The sequence below is a fragment of the Myotis yumanensis genome, unplaced genomic scaffold (genome assembly GCF_028538775.1).
Source record: "Myotis yumanensis isolate MYYU_CA2020_CCGP unplaced genomic scaffold, mMyoYum1.0.hap1 SCAF_1, whole genome shotgun sequence".
In the NCBI taxonomy this organism is placed as follows: Eukaryota; Metazoa; Chordata; class Mammalia; order Chiroptera; family Vespertilionidae; genus Myotis; species Myotis yumanensis.
In genome coordinates this window covers 99,765,665-99,784,356 of record NW_027223752.1, presented here as the reverse complement: position 1 = coordinate 99,784,356, position 18,692 = coordinate 99,765,665, and the positions used below count along the sequence as shown (strand labels likewise).

Genomic DNA, 18,692 nt, shown 5'->3' with positions numbered 1-18,692 from the left:
TTTTAAAATAAGGTTAGCATACAAATTTTCAAATCATAAAATGCACAAAGAGAAATTCTCATTGAAAAATCTTACTGGCCCTAGCTGGTTTGGCTCAGTGGATAGAGCATCGGCCTGCGGACTGAAGAGGCCCCAGTTTGATTCCAATCATGGGCACATGCCCAAGTTGCAGCTTGCCCCCAGTGCGGGCATGTAGGAGGCAGCCAATCAATGATTCTCTCTCATTGTTGATGTATCTATCTTTCTCTCCCTCTCCCTTCCTCTCTGAAATCAATAAAAATATATTTTAAGAAAGACTTTAACAAAGTTTTATATTTAACATATTTTAAGTATATATTAAAAAAAACTTTCTGAAAGATTAGGCAGGCAATATATTAAGAGTGAACTAACATTTATTGTATACTTACAATGAGCCAGATACTATTATTAAGTGCTTTCACAAATCTAGGACTTGAGCTCAAGTAAGTCTGGCTTCAGACTGTACTGCCTTTCAAATTAACATTATCCACTTGGTACTTCAATATTGAAATTAGGATGTCTCTCAAATGCCTATGTCAAAGGCAAGCTTTCGATACACTGACGGTGCTAGTTTTATATCCTTTTTTGGGTCCTTCTTTTGTTTGGATATCACTTGCTAAGTACTGAGTGGCTAATGTATTTACTAGACACTTTAAAAACAAGTACAGGCACTAAACACAGATGAAGATAACTACTAAGGAAGATGTGAAAAATATAGTATGAAGAGGTAGGAAAGAAAATGATTCTGTCACTTGCTAAGTTACACTGGGCAAGCTCTTTAATCCCTAAATCTGATTTATCACATTCAAAATAGAGGTATTTCTTTCAAGGGTACTGTGATCATTTAAGATCATAACATCAATGTAAAACAGTATTTTCCTGAGGGGGGGAGGGGGGAGCCAGAGCCCACTGTTGAAAAGACAAGAACCTCAATGCCAATATTATTCTGATCTTCTATTACTCAAATTAAAAAGGAAAAAAATCTTGACAAGAAAATAGAAAATTCATTTTAGCTTTGACCTATGGAGTCATGCAAAATAACACAGAAGACATGGCTAAAATCTTGAAAAAGTAATCATGAAGCAGACCCATAAAAAACTACTAGAGGCCGGGTGGTATGGTCCAGTGGTTGAGCATCAATCCATGTACCAAGAGGTCTCCAGTTCAATTCCTGGTCAGAGCACATGTCCAGATTGCAGGCACAATCCCCAATGGGGGGCGTGCAGGAGACAGCCAATCGATGTTATTGTTTCTTTCATCAATTTTCTCTCTCTCTCTCTCTCTCTCTCTCTCTCTCTCCCTTCCTCTCTCTGAAATCAATAAAAACATATTTAAAAAATTAAACTACTAGGTTTTACTTTTCATCTCCTTTAGCACACTGTCAAATTTTCACAAGATAACTTAAATTTCCTGAGTATTAACTTACATTTTCTTTTGGTTTCATTTTAGAATTTGGTTTTTTTATAATCTTGTGTGAAAAGAAACTAGAGCATAGTTAAGCATATACTCAATCAAATATATACATATATATGTAATTTCAGAGAGGAAGGGTGGAAAGATAGAACATCAATGATGAGAGAGAATCATTGATCAGCTGCCTCCTGCACCCCCCACACTGGGGATCGCGTCTGCAATCCGGGCATGTGCCCTGACTTGGAGTCGAACTGTGACCTCCTGGTTCATGGGTCAATGTTCAACCACTGAGCACGCTGGCTGGGCATATATATACTACAGCCCCAGTCCACGACATTCATGCACTGTGGGGGGGAGGGAGTCCCTCAGCCCAGCCTATGCCCTCTCGCAGTCCGGGACCCCTAGGTGAACATCCCCCAAGGGGTCCTTAGCGCTGCCACAGAGGCGGGAGAAGCTCCCACCATCGCCTCTGCACTCGCCAGCTGTGAGCCCGGCTTCTGGCTGAGCAGCACTCCCCCTGTGGGAGCACACTGACCACCAGGGGGCAGCTCGTGCGTTAAGTGTCTGCCGCCTGGTGGTCAATTCGCATCATAGCAACCCATCGTTCCGCTGTTCAGTCGACTTGCATATTAGGGTTTTATTATATAGGATTAAATTCTCACCTGAGGACACATTTTTATTGATTTGAGAGGGAGGAATGGGGGGGATGGAGGGGAGAGAGAGAGAGAGAGAGAGACATTGATTGTTCGATTGCCTTGTCCACATCCCAAACAGGGATGGAGCCCACAACCTGGGCATGTACCTTGACTGGGAATCAAGCCAGCCACCTTTTGGTGTATGGGACAATGCTCCAACCGAGCCACACCAGCCAGGACAATCAAATATTTTTAAACAACTATGTCAAAGTCACTGAATCAGAATCTGAGACTATCTACAAGGAGGTAACAATTTTAGAGCAGTTACAAAATTGTTAAAGCCCCTGAGTCTAATAAAGCACAATGACATAACATCTTAATAGTGCTTAAATATTACACAGCTTATCCAACAATCTACCCGTAAAGGTAAGGTACAACTTACTTGGGAGGAAAGTAAAAGGTAACACTATTTAATTTAAGGTCAATGTGTTTTTAAGTTTCAGCAATAGTAATGTCTCTTTAATTTGCATTAATAATAAAAATAAAAATAACACCTCCTGAATTTATTAACAATGGAGGGAAAGCCTACATTCTACCTACATTTCTTTTTTTAAAAAACTTTAACGCAAATCACTTACTGCTGCTGAACTCTGTTTGCAATTATGAAGGTTGTAATTCACCAGTAATGAATAGAGAAACTTGTCACCATTCCCATCAATTGGCGGGGAGGGGGATTAAAACGCTTCAAAATTATTCAGGCAAAAATTCTGACATTTCACTATACTGCAAGAAACAATTCTGTTACACAATTAAGTTATACTAGGTCATACTACTTCTATGAGAATAATATCTCAAAGTACAAAGTATATCTCAAGTATAGAGCATTGAATATAATATAAAGCAAAATCTACCAAGAAGTAAAGCTACTAACTCTAAATTGGCAAATATTACTAGATGATGTTTTTAAATGTGTAAATATTATACTCTCCAGATCAATCATTTAACCAAAATGTATTTTTAAAAATAGTTTTAAGTACAAAAAGCTTATAAACTTAAATTTAATAGAATTCACCCAACCCTAGGGTCAGCTGTATCACTTGCTAAATCCCTTAGGGGCTTAGAAACAGAACTAGCTATCTAATACCTATGGTATCAGACCAGATAACATGAGAAAAGAACAGTCAAGACTCAGTGAGTCTCATTCGTTACTGTATGGCTTTCAATCATTCATTAATGTCTTTAAGAAAATATCAGAGGTGTTTTTACTCTTTTTTTAATTGGTTGAACAAATATTTAAGTATAGACTTTAATTAGTATAGACTAAGACTTCACAACATAAGAATAGTGCCATTTCCCAAGCTAATTAAAATGACGAAGCGCACTTGGGATTTATAGACTGAAAACCATATATTTGATTTTTTTAAACCATCATTATCAGACATTGAATAAAGGCTTAAAATAATTTAATTGTATATGAGTCTTAAATATCCATTTAGACTGCTAGCATTATCATGCTTAAGAGAAACCATACTGGGGAAAACTACTGCCCATAATTTATTCCCATGATGTAGAAAAACCTCAAAACACCTACTAGATAATGATTAGGAGGGAGAAAATGTTGGAAACTGGTCATTTTAACAGTACACTGTAACATGCCCTCTTAGAAGTAAGGAGACTAACATTAGACCAAGTAGGGGCTCTGCACTAATCCATTCTTCATGTCTTTGCTCAGTCAGGTATTTAAATCACTTTACGAGAGGCTGCTCAAAGTGAAGATATCCTAAAGCATGAGTTATTTATTAAGCCAAATGCCAATTATTTTCCATATTGTGATTAAGATTTTCATATCCCCCAAACTATTACATCTAAGTGGACAATCTCCCATTACAAAATTACTATTATACTGCTAAGATCAATTTACACTAAATAAATAACCTCCTCTAACAGATTAATGGTTCTGTATTTAAATGTGTGAAAGTTTCTGGAGAAAAGCCACAAAACTGTGCTCTTTAACACTATATCCTTCTGTACAAAATTTCCATGGTGACTTGAATAATGAAAAAACAGGTCTGCTTATCAAGCTGCAAGTGACCAGTAGGTAAGTACACTTAACAATACACACAGAAGCAATGTTCAAAATTATCATTAGGTTAAAATGCTATGCCAAAAACATCTAAATAAAGTTTACAAGAGGTAAGTCTGAAATCAGTTTTAAAAAATTCTTTCACTAGCTCAAGGTGAAGAAATGGTTTAGCAACAGTACATTTAAGAAAGTAGGCTTTAGCCCAGCCAGTGGTTGAGCATTGTATGAACCTGAAGGTCACAGTTAGACTCCAAGTCAGGGCACATGCCTGGGTTTCCAGCTAGATCCCCAGTAGGGGGCATGCAAGAGGCAGCCGATCAATGATTCTCTCTCACCACTGATGTTTCTCTCTCTCTCTCTCTCTCTCTCTCTCTCTCCCCCCCCCCCCCCGCTTCCTCTCTGAAATCAATAAAAATATATTTTAAAAATAAAAAGACAGTAGGCTTTAGGTGTATATAAGCCTAACAACAAGTCCAAAGAATGACAAGGCAGCTATAAAACTAATGGAATTGTAGGTCCTACGCAAAAAACAATGCATCCAAAAGAAATGTCCTAAGAACAGTGAAGTATGTGAAAATCATGAAGCAAACTGAAGGAACCAGAGGTATTTAGCCTAAAGAAGATGAAAGGGAAACATCTGAGCAGTCTGCAAAAACAAGGTGGGACAAAAGTAGGTTTACGGTGGTTCATATGGAAAATAATACAATAATTAATAAATGATAATACAAGAATAAAGTCTGTCTCGCATACTCACAACTTTATACCTACTTTTGCCCCATCCTGTATTTGAGATAGTATGAGTAATATCTGAGTAAGAAGCCTGTGCTTCTCAAACTATCTATGGTAAAGGAATAATTTTTTTCCAGTCCTTACAGACACTTATAAAATACAGTAACAATATCAAGACAATGGAAAATTGCTATTAAAATGTCTAAATGCTTGGTCTCAGTTTCTGTACTTAAGTCACTGTGAACAGGTAAACAGGTCATGGCCCTTGTTTGAGTAGCTTTATTCCATCTGTACTAGAAAAAAGTAGTAAGTTAAAGGGAACCATTTCATGGGGAGTTAAATTTCAGCTTGAATTCCTAGCGAATGCATGTGTCCAATACTGGAATGGCTCAGTTCACTAATCTCTTTGGAGAGGTTTTTAGAGAAAAAAATTTGTCATATAACCTGTAAAATGGATTGCTACACTGGAAGGGTGATTAGGTTAAGTCACTGTAGGTGATTAGGTTAAGTCATTGTAGAATCTCTCTAGCCTCTATGCTTCTGAGAGGCCAATCAAAAGCAAACACATACATAAAATCCTTAAAGTAGCCAATAAAAAATAATAAAAGCATACTTAGAAAATCAGTTGTGATGTATTAGGTAAAACATGTGAAAAGGAAAAAGATGGAAAAATGACAACACACTATGTAAACCATAATTAAGAAGCCTTATATATGTGAGATTTATTAATAAAGGACCAGTTTTCCTTTTTAACTCATTACTGACTATGTAAATACATTCTGGTTGCCCCTTCAAAGTTTAAAACAGTCCTCACTACTCAAACCACAAAACAAGGATTTTTTAATTTTAAGAAACATTGAGGAACACCACTGCCATCTTAAATTTTCACCTCTGAGTAACCATCAACCACCAAAAGGTTTACCCATATAGCCTCTGCACCTATCTTGATCCTGACCTAACTGTACTATTGGCATGAATAGTATTAGTCTTCTCTTCTGGGTACATCATTCACTTTCTAGTGGTAACTACTTACACGAGTCTGTCCTTCCCAACTACAGTCTTAAGGAAATAGAAACATGTACTCCCCATATTACTTCATGATCAATAGCAATTTCACACTTTCAACCATAAACTTTAAACAGTTGCAAAGTATTCAGCCAAACGCTATTGCTATTGCCTCCAAATCCGCCCTCTGAAGAAACTGACCTAATGGCCACCAACTACTACTATCAACTTCTAGTTTGTTGAGGGCTCTTAGGTACAGATATTACATAGTAGTCTATAATATCTTCTAAGAACAAAGGTGGCACCTAAATCAGGTGTCTTCACTAATTACCATATGCACATACATCATTTCTCTAGAATTATAAACGGATATCCTTAGAGAAAGACTTCTATAAATGCAATTCACATTGTTATATTTTAAATTTTTTTTCATAGTGAATTTGGTACACTATTTTCGAAATTTCCGATCTAAAATACCACCGATAATGAACAACCCATTTTTTTAAAAAGAGCAAGTACCAATAATGATATCAATAAATTAAAATACAGAACAATGAGAGCAAAGCTGTTATAGAGTGGGAATAGTTAAACACACAGAAAAAGAATAGCAGGTAAGTTATAATGATAGAAACAAAAAGAAAATTTATCCCTCAACATTAAGTTTTTAAATCACAAGAAAACAAAGCCAAAATAAAAATCACCATATGCTTGCCAGCTTTCTTTTAAAATCAGACTCAAAATCTATGAATAGACTCACATTTAACATGAGTACTTAGATTGTTACACTTTGAAATTTTCCTGGAATGTTAAGAAATCACCTGCAATGAGCCCTTTTCCACAAGTTCTTTCAGAGGCATGAAGACTTTAAACATTTTTAAGTATGAGCTCCAAAATAAATTCTCAATTCTGAGAAACATTTGAAAATCACCTGTTTTGTCTCTCAGTATTCTGTAGCTCCCTGTGGTCCCTTTTCAGATGTTTGGTCAAAGATGTAAAGTATTCTTTTAAAAGATTCTGGAAAGGTTGTTGTTTCTCTGGACTAATTATCTCACTAGGAGGAAAAGTCAAATTAAACTTCTCTGCAGCACTCTTTACTTTCCTTGGTATAAGTCCAGCAATATCATCTCCACAATGTCGACAAAAACTAATCACCACAGAAACATGAGTATGTGATTCCCGATCAGCATTAATAATATTTTTAAGCTGTTCATAGATTAAAGAAAGACCTTCCTTGTCAGTGAAAATCCCAACTATTGTCAATTCCGCAATAAAACGTAAATCAGTTCTTAATTTGGTAATGTTAGGTGTTTTCTCTTCTTTCCTTGCTTCAAAATGTTTTTTCCAAACCTGCAGAAGTGATGGAGCAAAGTCGACATAACGCTGGTGAAACAAAGAGCATAAGTGCACAGCACAATTCACATCAGATATTTTTAGCTTTGCTTCCACAATAGAAGCTACAGCTTCTGCAATGTATTTGCTTAAATTTAGGCCATTAAAATCATGGGACAAGGAGTCTCTCTGTTGTTCCGTAATAGTTTTTAGTTTTTTGACAAAAGCGGTATTTTTCTTCAAACTTGAGTCTAGTCGGCTAAAGAAATTTTCCTCTGGTCGGTTGTCTGGAGCATTTTGGTTTTTGCTACGAAGTTCCTTTCTTAACTGATGTCGTTCCCACGCTTCCTGATGAAGCTGAAGAGATTCCTCTTTCTCTCTATATAAAAAACAAGCAAACAAGTAAAATACCCTGTTTACTTCAAAGCATCACTGCCAAAACCCATAAAGGTGAAAGTCAATGAAAAAGTAATCACATAAGCATCACAATCTTATAAGAACAAAAAATGCAAAAGGCCCTTTCACTACTTTTAAAGACATTTTATTAATGACTAAAGGTAATAAGAACTCTGTACTGATAATACTATATATGGTAGAGATGTTTCAAATAACTAAATTAAAAATCATTCTGCCAACTGGTAAGCTAAGTGGATAAAGCACTTTTATTTGGCATTTATACCTCAATAAAGCTGAAAAAAATAAACAAACAGATAAAACACATGATGCTTAACACACTGCGTACCGCTCAGGAGTTTTCTCGTGTTTTGCACACCATCTGTTAAGGACCGCTCACGAGTGTTCTCGTTTTTCACGCGCCATCTGTTATGGACCTTAGATGTCAACACACTGTCTTGTCCACTGTGGGGCGCGGTTACAGTGTTTTGGCCAGGTTCAAGCCTCGGACTAATGAAAGGAAAGGGTCCTCTCACTGCCACGTGCAACTCCCAGCTGGAGGGCAGGGCCCTCCCAGCACAATCATAGACAACGGCTGTGGTTGTAAGCTTGAACCTATGGTCCGAACACGTAGCCCCTAAAGTACTAGGAACTTCAATTGTTTAATTGTTTTTGTAAATAAAAATGTTATAATTATTGAAAAACACCTAAAGTGCATTATGATCTGTAGTTATGATGATTTAAATAACGTGCAGTTTGCCCAAAAATGTGCGGTCCCTGGCGTATGTCTTAGAGATTTCTATGCGGTACACAATGTGTTAATATGAAAAATCCTTATATAAGAAAAGCGTAGTATGCAAATTGTCCCCTCGACCGGGAAGTCATCCAGGAGTTCAACCAGGGGGTGGGGCTGGCCAGGGGAAGGGAGGGAGGCCCCGGCCGGCAGCCACTAGGGACCCTACCAGTGCACGAAATTCGTGCACTGGGCCTCTAGTATATAATAAAAGGCTAATATGCAAATTGTCCCCTTGGGAGTTCGACCACTCGCTATGACGTGTGCTGACCACCAGGGGGTGGCACGGAATGAAGGCAGTCCCCGGCCGGCAGCTGGCAGCCAGGGTAAGGAAGGCTGCGATCAGCCCTGATCACAGGCCAGGCCTAGGGAGCCTACCTGTGCACGCATTTTGTGCACCGGTCTCTAGTATAAAATAATATGCTTGGGAAGGATAAAAAACCTAAAACTGCCCTGGCTAGTGTTTCTCAGTGGTTGGAGCATTGGTCTGTGAACCAAAGAGTCTCAGGTTCAATTCCCAGTCAAGGATACATACCTGGATTGCAGGTTCTCAATCCCCAGCCCCAGTTGGGGCATGTGCAGGAGGCAACCAATCGATGTGTCTCTCATCACATCAATGTCTGCCTCTCTGTCTGTCTCTCCTCTCTCTGTCTCTCTATTCTCCCTTTTACCCTCTCCCTCCCTTCCACTATCTGTGGGAAAAATATCCTTGGGTGAGAATTAACAAAAAAACAGAAAATACATTAAAAATGTTTTGAGACATTAAGTACCATTTTTCCATACTTAAGCATTAACCAAACCTTTAATTAAGTACCTTGTACATTGGGTCTTAAAATTCAAGTGTAACTTTAAAAATTTGGAAAGGAACCAGAAGAAAACTATATGGTAAAAGCCCTACAAACTCAGTTTATCCTGAAAAGAATAGTTAAAAACAAATCTACCTATATTTCTACTAAAAAGATGAAACATGTTTAAATTGCAGAAATAGTAAAATAGCTTGGGCAGGAGTGGGAGAGTGGGGATAATCTGACTTTGAGGTTTCTAAGATACCAAAATACATAACTTTTAAATACTTATTCCTTAAAAAGTAGATTTTCATCTTCCTGAGATAAGTATTCTTGAGCTACCCTGTAGTTCTGATTTTTTTCCCACTACAAGCCACAATATGTTAACAAAAGTTTCATCCATCACTGGGAACAGGGATATGTGAGCACTTCTTGGAAGTCTCCCAGTCACACAAAAACACAGGATTAATAATGAGTATACTTTAAGAAACTATAACTTGAGCAGGAGTGAAGCATATATTTGCATCAAGTGACTGAATTTTCATCAATATTAAAAATACTTTAAGATAGATAATGAAATATGCACAGGTAAAATAACGTGATCTTTTAAAATACTCCAGGGGAGCCCTGGCCAGTGGGCTAAGTGGTTAGAGCACCGGCCCTCGAATCCAAGGGTCGCAAGTTTAGTTCTGATCAAGGCAGGTCAAGGCCAGTCAAGGGCACGTATCTGGGTTGCAGGTTCCCCACCCTGGTTGGAGCATGTGTGGGAAGCAACCTATTGATGTGGCTCTCTCACATCAACATTTCTCCTCTCTCCCCCTTTCTCCTCCCTTCCACTCTCTCTAAAGTCAATGGGAAAAATATCCTCCAGAGAGGATTAACAAAGAAACAAACAAAAAATACTCCAGGAGGGGAAAACGTACATAATTGTTGGTGCTGCACAGATTGGGGTGGTGGGGAGGGAGTATTGGTTTATTATTCCATACTATTTTTGCATACGGTTGAATTTTTCCAAAAACAAAGTTGGGTTTTTGGTTGTTGTTTTAAGCTCTTTGTATTTAGGGAGAGAGGGAGCAAAAGTTACAGTGAAACTAAATAGCTTTGTAAATTTTTAAAGAAAAGGAAAATATAAAATAAGCAAGAAGCACTACTGGTGTGGCTCTGGTTGAGCGTGGACCCATGAACCAGGAGGTTAGGGCACATGCCCAACTTGTGGGCTCAATCCCCAGTAGGTGGCATGCAGGAGACAGCTTATTGATGATTCTCTCTCATCATTAATGATTTCTATCTCTCGCTTCCTCTCTCTGAAAACAATAAAAAAAATATATTTTTAAGGAATTGGTTTAAAAAAAAAAGGCAAGAAACTCTCAAGAATCATGGTTCTGAATATTCCAAACCTAGAATACATTACTATTGCCTTCCAGACTTAAGGGTCAATTCCTCATTAAAAATAGACGTACTGCCCTGGCTAGTGTGGCTCAGTTGACTGGCCACGGTCCCATGCACTGAAAGGTTGCCGGTGTGATTCCTGATCGGGGCACATGCTCAGGTTGTGGGCTACATCCCAGGTAGGGGGCATGCAGGAGGCAGCCAATCAATGCTCTCACATGGATATTTCTCTCTCTCTCTCTCTCTCTCTCTCTCTCTCTCTCTCCCTCCCTTCGTCTCTCTCTAAAAATCAATAAAAATCTTTTTAAAAAAAATAGAAATACGGTACTAAAGAACTTTTGTAAGAAAGTAGATGGCTGAGCTACTCCAGAGATCCATAACAACTCTTTTGCAAACAGCTATATATGTAAAGAGAAGAGCTCCTGCCATTCAATAACTGTCATTTACGCTACATCCTAGTAGCCTTCCTATGAAGACTACCTCGTTTTTCACTATTTACTATATTATTTGCATAGATTTACAAGGCTAAAAATAAATTTAGATAAAGGTAAGAATGGGTGGCATTATATAATTATACTTAAGGACAAAGGTTCAAATCACAGTGCACCACTGTTTACTATGACCTCTGGCAAGTTACTTAACCTCTTTAACTTATATTAATCTGTAATATGAGGATCAGAAAACTTCATTAAAACTGTCTTAAGTATATGTACTGATACACTTCCTAGTGCCTAGCACATAGTAAGAACTCAACAAATAGCAACCATTAAGAACTAAAGATTTTTCAACTTAAAAAGAGAATATACCATAAAAAAATTTTAAGCTTTTTTTAAAAAACAAATTAAGATTACCCTCTATCTCAAAAAATATAAAGATTACTACTACTTAATTCAAAGAATTAAAGCACCATAGGCATGCCTCTATTCAGTGAAACTAACAGAATGTACAAGATATTCCCAACTCTTAACTGCACCCCCAAGTTTTATTTCAAATTATCACTATTTTTCCAAACATTTCCACCTTCCTATTTCTCGCATCAATAATTAAAATAATGTTCTTACTTCAACTGGGCAGCTTCCTCCTCTTGCTGTCGTTTTGCCTGCTCTTCCTGCTTCTTTCTCTCTTCCTCTTCATGTTTCTTTTTTTCTTCTTCCTCTTTTTTCTTTAATTCCTCTTCTGCCTTTACCTTTTCTTCTTCTTTTTTCTTGCGTTCCTTGTCTTCTTTTTTTCTTTTATCTTCTTCCAGTTTCTTCTTTTTATCTTCAGGGACCTTAATAACCTCTTTCTTGGCAGGGAGCTTGATCTCGTCTTTTGGTTTCTCCCTGCTGCTCACTGGCCGCCTTTCACCACAATCTTTTTCCTTGTTGTTTAGCAAAGATTCTTTTTCTTCCATACTTGCCGGCTTTTTACGCTCAGCTGGCATTATGTTACCCAGGACAATCTGTAAGAGTAAAAGAATGCAGTGACTTTTTTTTAGCAATATGACACTATTGTTTTAAGCAAAACATATTAATGCAATTTGGCAATTGTGAGAGATTAAATAAATGCATGCAAAATGAATACTATTTGTGTGATAAAATAATTTATTGGTCACTTTCCACATTCTATCATTATTAGTTATGCCTATGTCTAAGTACTTTTTTATTAACAAAAAACTCAAAACAGAAACAAAAGTAGAGAACATAAGGAGCTTCCATATACTCAGCACCCTAATTCTATCATTATCAACTGAAAAATAACATATCATTTAATCATTAATATTTATTAATGTATCAGACAACATTTTGAATAAGTATTAACCCCAACATTTCACATCCTTTAAAAGACGCTAATGACACTATTTCACATAATATTCAATACAAGAATTTAAATTGGAGCATGAGTTCTTGCCCCCTACAAATCAACTGGCAAAATAGAAGACTCACAAATGTTATCTCATTCTTCTAACCTTATGAAACTTTCAAATTCAAAAACTGTCAACTATCTCAAATTAGACTAGACTTTTAATCTCTTCATTAATAGTCAAACTCATTTCTAAAACTAAATATCTCTACTTAGAATATAATTTTTTTGGACATTGCTCCATGTTTTAACTCCTAAATCATGTGAAAGTTGTATGAGAAAATCAAAACATTTTCTATTTAACTTCCTAGTCCTTTATTTAAAAATTAGACTTACAAAGTATTCTTAAATATTTTCAAATATAGGTTTTAAATTAAAGCAATAAAAACTAGATTATCAAACAAAACATTTGCAATAAGTATTTTATTACTTATTAACACACAAAACATTTATTTCAGCACTCTAATAAATTATCACAGAAAGAAAACCTAGGCCAGCAGAAGCACTTGAGTAATTTTTGAAGGCACATGTCATTCTGTACCTTTTCTGTCACCTCTTCCTTCCCCTTTTTCGCTTTTATTCTCTTACTTTCCTCCATGTTAATCCTATTTAAGCAATCATTGCAGTATGAAAGAGCATAACTTATACATGTGGCAAGACCGTGTTAACATTTATATTACCTGGAAAGTATAGTTATCAATTCTTATACTGCTTCAATTAAATACCCATCTTTAATGTGAAAATATTATGCTCTAAAGCAAGCAAACTTTCAAAGGAGAATACTAATAGCTACCACTCACTGGTCCATAGTAAACATACACTTTATCTCATTTAATACTAAAATCTTTATGAGGTGGGTATTATTTTCCCTATTTTATAAATGCGTAAACTGAGACTTGACGAAGTAACCTGACCAAGGCCCCTATAGCTGGTGACAGAGATGGAATCTGATGAACCCATATTCTTAACAAAAGTTATTAACTTTAAGAGTACTAAATGATGAGTTGGAAGACTTCATGATAGATATTAAGAAAAATCACAGAATTATGTATCTCAGAATAGAAAGAGTCCCTGATGATGGTTAAGCTGTTTTTACATGTTTTTAATTTTTGGTAGATTCTACCTTAAAAGTTCGGGGACAAGTTAATTCTTAAGGTACCAATACAATCTTATTTATGATATTCATCAATATGCGTAAAAAATGCTTACAAAGAATTTGTATTTTGATATTAAGCATCAACAAACCACATTTAAGCAATACAAGGAATAAAATTAATAAATTTACAATTTATGTCTCATTTTTTAGATAAAATTAGATACCAAATACTCTTAAAACATTAAAAAATTCACTTGAAATCTGACAAATTCATACAGGATAAAGGATTATCATTTATTAGCTCAACAAAACTCCCAAATGTTTGTGACTCTCTACAGTTTTCATTTTTGTAATGAAATTTTAAGTGCCTACTACACCAAACTGTAGTAAGCACTCATAAGTTAGATACTGTTCTATAGCATACTAAAACAGATTCTAAATAAGACCCTTAAGTCTTCGTACTGGTATCTTCTTTGAATCATTTTATCCTTTTATTACAAACATATACTCCAAGTATATACTTGGAACTAAATTTCAGTGAACAAAAAAGTATGACAAAAATCTAAAGGTTCATGTAAAAGTAGCAATGCAACATGTAAAAAAAATAACATAGGCTTTGAAGACAGGAAAACTTTAAGTGTGCATCCCAACTCTGCAACCTGGAAACTGGGCAACAACTTCTGAGTCTATTTATCAATAAAATGGAGATATTGCTACCTTTCTTACAGAGCTCTTAAACTTCTAACATAAAGGACGCATTAATAAATATTTATATTCTCTCACACAGAACACTAAAGTTCATTATAACATGAGAGATTTTTAGAGTTAGGACTACTAGATTTTCATTTATTTCAGTTCTCAATTTTTACATTGAGGTGGCAACAGAAGCGTGACATGCCCAAGATTACACAACTAGTTTGCTGGCTGGGTCAAGCCTCACTGTCCAGTGCTCTTTTGCATTATATACCCTGACTCTAAGATTTAAAAAGCCAAAAAAATATACAAACGACATAATGTAGATCAGTGTGTATTTATATTATGCCAATTAAAAAAATTAAACTGAGTATTAAATTAGTTAATGAAATGCTAAACTTCTTTTAAATTATTTTAATAAATCCATGTTCAATAAAAGAGCCAAGTATTTCAAGTAAAAACTAGAACTTTAAATAAATTCTATCTCAAAATAAAAGATAAAAATTAGCAATCTTTTAATTAGAATATAATTAGCTCTTACAAGTTATTTTACCAAATACAATTATATTCATACTGTCCTTAAAAGGAACCCATACTTTTAAAACCTTTTTAGCTCCCAAAATAGTGTCTTGGCCCTTGGGCTTTATGTTTCATTTGGTTTTCTAAATATATTCTGAACTTCCAAAAGAAAGTAAAACTACTTGACTAGTAAAGCAGGTACCATCGCAGTGTCCTGGGGGACAGAGTGCAGAGAAGGGGTGTTTGCCTTTTAAAAATACTCCTTTGCAAAGTACCATATGGACTCTGTATGAAATCACAATCAGACTGCTCTGAAAATACTCCAGAGTAAGAGAATGCTGTTTACCTTTTAATTCTGTGTTATTCAAATGTTCTAAGGGTGGAACAGCAAAGGGGCTTTATTTACCCGTCTTTGAATGTCAAGACCATCCTTAGTAAAAAAGACTCAAAGTTTTTAGAAATGTCACCGGTGTTCAAAAACGGTTCTCCCGATGAGCTGTACAATTTCTATAAACACCTACAGACTCTGATAAACGAGAAGGGTGAGTTCCACTTCGGTCTGAAGCATCACTCCGTACACGTCCTAACACAGAAAGAGCTGAAGGTGCGGTCCAGCGTGTACCCCCGAGCCCATCAGCTGGCTCTGCGTGGCCAAGCTGGAAACCAAATATCCTGGGATCCTCTGCTCCTTCCACTGTACTAACAAGAGGACCAGGAGCCCGGGGGTGAAGGCAAAGGGAAGACTCGCCGGCTTACCAGGCTAAAAAGCAGCAAGCCAGGTCATCTATGCCCACCATTCCCAAACACACCGACCCCCTGCCCCTGAACACGCATCTCCCACAAGCCCGTTCTCGCTCCGTCCCTGCACCGACCACGCTCCCCGCCACTGGCTCCCTTCCTGTGGGGACCCGCGGTCACCTTCGACTACCATCCGAGCCCCAACCCTAACTGCACGCCCCACACTCTCACCCCCGAAGACCGAAACTCTCCGGCTGGTCTCCCTACTCCACATCCTCCCACACGAGCACCCTCCCCACTTCCTCGCCCTCGCCTCCCTCCCGCTCCTAAAGAGCTTTCCCCAACCTCCCCTCGCTCGACTCCACACCCCCAAACACCTTCACCCCGACACAGCAAGCTCCCCGCCTCCAGCCGCGAGGCCCAGCCCCCGCATGTGGGGCAGGCGCCCCTCATGCCTGCCCCGGGCCAGGGGCTCCCGCGTTGGTGGGAGCCTCCGAGAAAGAGGTCTGAGGAGGACGACGCTGGACCCGCGGTCCGTCTCCTGCTTGCCGCCCCCGGAGCGCTGGGGTGAGGAGTCGCCTCTTGGGTACCACAGGGAGTAGGAGTCCAGGCCGGTGCTCCTCAGACCCACTTCTCCCCGGTCGTTGGAGCGGAGGGGAAGGGGGTTCTCCGGACTCACCTCGAGCCTGTTGTCAACATTAGCCCCGGGTTTCCCAGCACTAACTCCAGCTCGGGCTCTCCCCTCCCTTCCCCCCACCTATCTCGCAGCCGAGGGCCCGCCTTCCCTCAGCTCCCCCTCCTCCCTCCGCCCGCCGGCCCTCCCGCCCGCCCGCCACTCACCAGCGCGGACAGGATGTGAGTGGGGGCGGGGCGGAGAGAGGTGGAAAGGAAGAAGCTCTCCTCTAAATTGCCAGATCGAACACAGTTCGGATCGCTCATCCGCCAGCATACCGACGCCCTTAGCTTAGCTACGAGGTGGTATATAGCGAGCAAAGGCTCAGATAAGAGCCACACACTTAGTGGCTCGTTCGAATAGTCCACTTGATGAGAGGAGAAAATTTTTTTTAGGCAGGCAATCAATAGGACAGCCACAACCAGCACCTCGAGCCAGGGCCCCAGCTGAGGGGAGGAGTGTTCCGAGGGCCGGAGGCAGGAAGTGGATTGGTCGCCAGGAAAGGGAAGGCGCCTGTATTAGAGATGCGCAAGCGCAGGCCTATGGGAGAGGGGAGAGGGAGGGGAAGCGAGAATGGGCGGGGCGGGGCTAACAGGAGGTAAGTAAGGGCGTGGAACAGTAGGAGAATTACGGAGCGCCGTGAAGGACAAGTTTGGCCACGTGATTCTCGTGGGAGTTCCCTGGAGTTAACACAAGGAAGAGGTCTAAGAAGGGAAAGTTTGGTTGTACTAATTCGAGGAATGAGGGTGAAGATTTAGGAAATTGGAAACTGGAGAAGCTAAAGAATATAGCTGGTGAGGAAGGTAGGAGTTGGTTAGGAATGGGTCTAGATTTACGAGTGACCTGGAGAAAGTACGAAAGTCCCGTAGGGAAATTTACAGGAGTAGTTGTAGGTGTTCGACATAGAAACACCTCAGCGTGAAGAATCAAGGCTTTTCCCATACAGGTTTTTTTTTTTTTAAATATACTTTTATTGATTTCAGAGAGGAAGGCCGGTAAAGAGAGAGAGAGAAACATTAATGATGAGAGAGAATCATTGATCAGCTGCCTCCTGCAAGCCCCAGACTGGGGATGAGCCTGCAACCTGGTATGTGCCCTGACCGGGAATAGAACCGTGACCTTCTGGACCTTCTGGTTCATAGGTTGACGCTCAACCAGTGAACCACACCGGCTGGGCTTCATACCGGCATTAGGAAGTACCAGGTTTTAGCAAACAAATTTTAAAAATTACAAATGGAATGATTTCCCTTGGTTAATTGAGTTAAGTCATTCGTGTGTTGTTTTTAAATAGTCTTGTCATTACTTCCAAATGTGAACCCAAGTCGACTCTTTAAAATAGGTGCGGTTTGGCTCAGTGGATAGAGTGTCAGCCTTCGGACTGAAGGGTCCTGGATTCGATTCCGGTCAAGGGCATGTACCTTGGGCACATCTCCAGTGGTGGGTATGCAGGAGGCGGCTGATCGATGTTTCTAACTCTCTGTCCCTCTCCCTTCCTCTCTGCAAAAAATCAATAAAATATATTTTTTAAAAAAATAAAAATAAAATAGGTATCATTTTATCCACACAACTTACTCCCTCTTAAATTACTAAATTTGTGCATCTGGCCTCCGATTTTAATTGAAACAGTGCTAAGTTCTGCCAACATGATCTGACTAGTTATTCGTACAGTCGGTCAGCTTTGGCTAGTCAGGAGCCAAAGAAACAAAGGTGCAAAACTGGTCTTGATTCTTTTTTGTTTGTTTAAAGCAGTGGTTCTCAACCTGTGGGTCGCGACCCCTTTGGCGGTCAAACGACCCTTTCACAGGGGTCACGTAAGACCATCCTGCATATCAGATATTTACATTACGATTCATAACAGTACCCACATTACAGTTATGAAGTAGCAACGAAAATAATTTTATGGTTGGGTCACAACATGAGGAACTGTATTTAAAGGGCCAGAAGGTTGAGAACCACTGGATTATATGGTCCTCTGCTTGGTGTCTGTTGTAATATAAATAATTCTAGCTGTGTTTTTAAAGCCAGTGTCAAGTTTAGCTAATTTAAGCTAGGTTAAACTACCTGTTTTTTCATATTTTTTTAAAATTTTTTTTTAATTTCAGAGAGGAAGTGAGAGGGAGAGAGAGATAGAAACATCAATGATGAGAGAGAATCACTGATCGGCTGACTCCCACACGCCCTACACCTGGGATCAGGCCCGAAACCCCAGGCATGTGCCCTGACCAGGAATTGAACCGTGACCTTCCTGGTTCATAGGTCGTTGTTCAATCACTGAGCCACGCCAGCCGGGCCTACCTGTTTTTTCAAGCAGCCACCTCTTCATGTAATAACTCTGGTGGAAATTTTTCAACAACTTGACCTCTGTCTCTTAACAGTTTCTGAAATGAATGTGCTAAGCTATATCCATTCAATAAGAAATCTAAGTGTAATCCTGGTTGGCATGGCTCAGTGGTTAGAGTGTCAACCTGTGAACCAGAGTCTCTGATTAGATTCCTGGTCAAGGGCACATACCTGAGTTTCAGGTTTGATCTCTCGGTGCACCTATGGGAGGCAAACCAA

General features: G+C 38.9%; 1 protein-coding gene across 7 annotated transcripts in view; it reads right to left on the bottom strand.

Annotated features, from left to right (window-relative positions):
* Positions 1-16,235, bottom strand: part of UPF2 (UPF2 regulator of nonsense mediated mRNA decay) — a 133,523-nt gene extending 117,288 nt beyond the window's left edge. For 6 of the 7 annotated variants that reach the window (XM_070428448.1, XM_070428486.1, XM_070428458.1 and 3 more), the window contains exons 1-3: positions 16,140-16,235; positions 11,634-12,013; positions 6,812-7,591 (exon numbers count right to left, since the gene is read on the bottom strand). In XM_070428448.1, coding sequence (XP_070284549.1) covers positions 6,812-7,591; positions 11,634-11,995 — 1,142 coding nt within the window. In that variant the 5' untranslated portion in view covers positions 11,996-12,013; positions 16,140-16,235. Of the gene's footprint in view, positions 1-6,811; positions 7,592-11,633; positions 12,014-15,068; positions 15,485-16,139 lie in introns of those variants that run through there. The other variant, XM_070428456.1, reaches the window with a different exon arrangement.
* Positions 16,236-18,692: the final 2,457 nt, after the last annotated feature.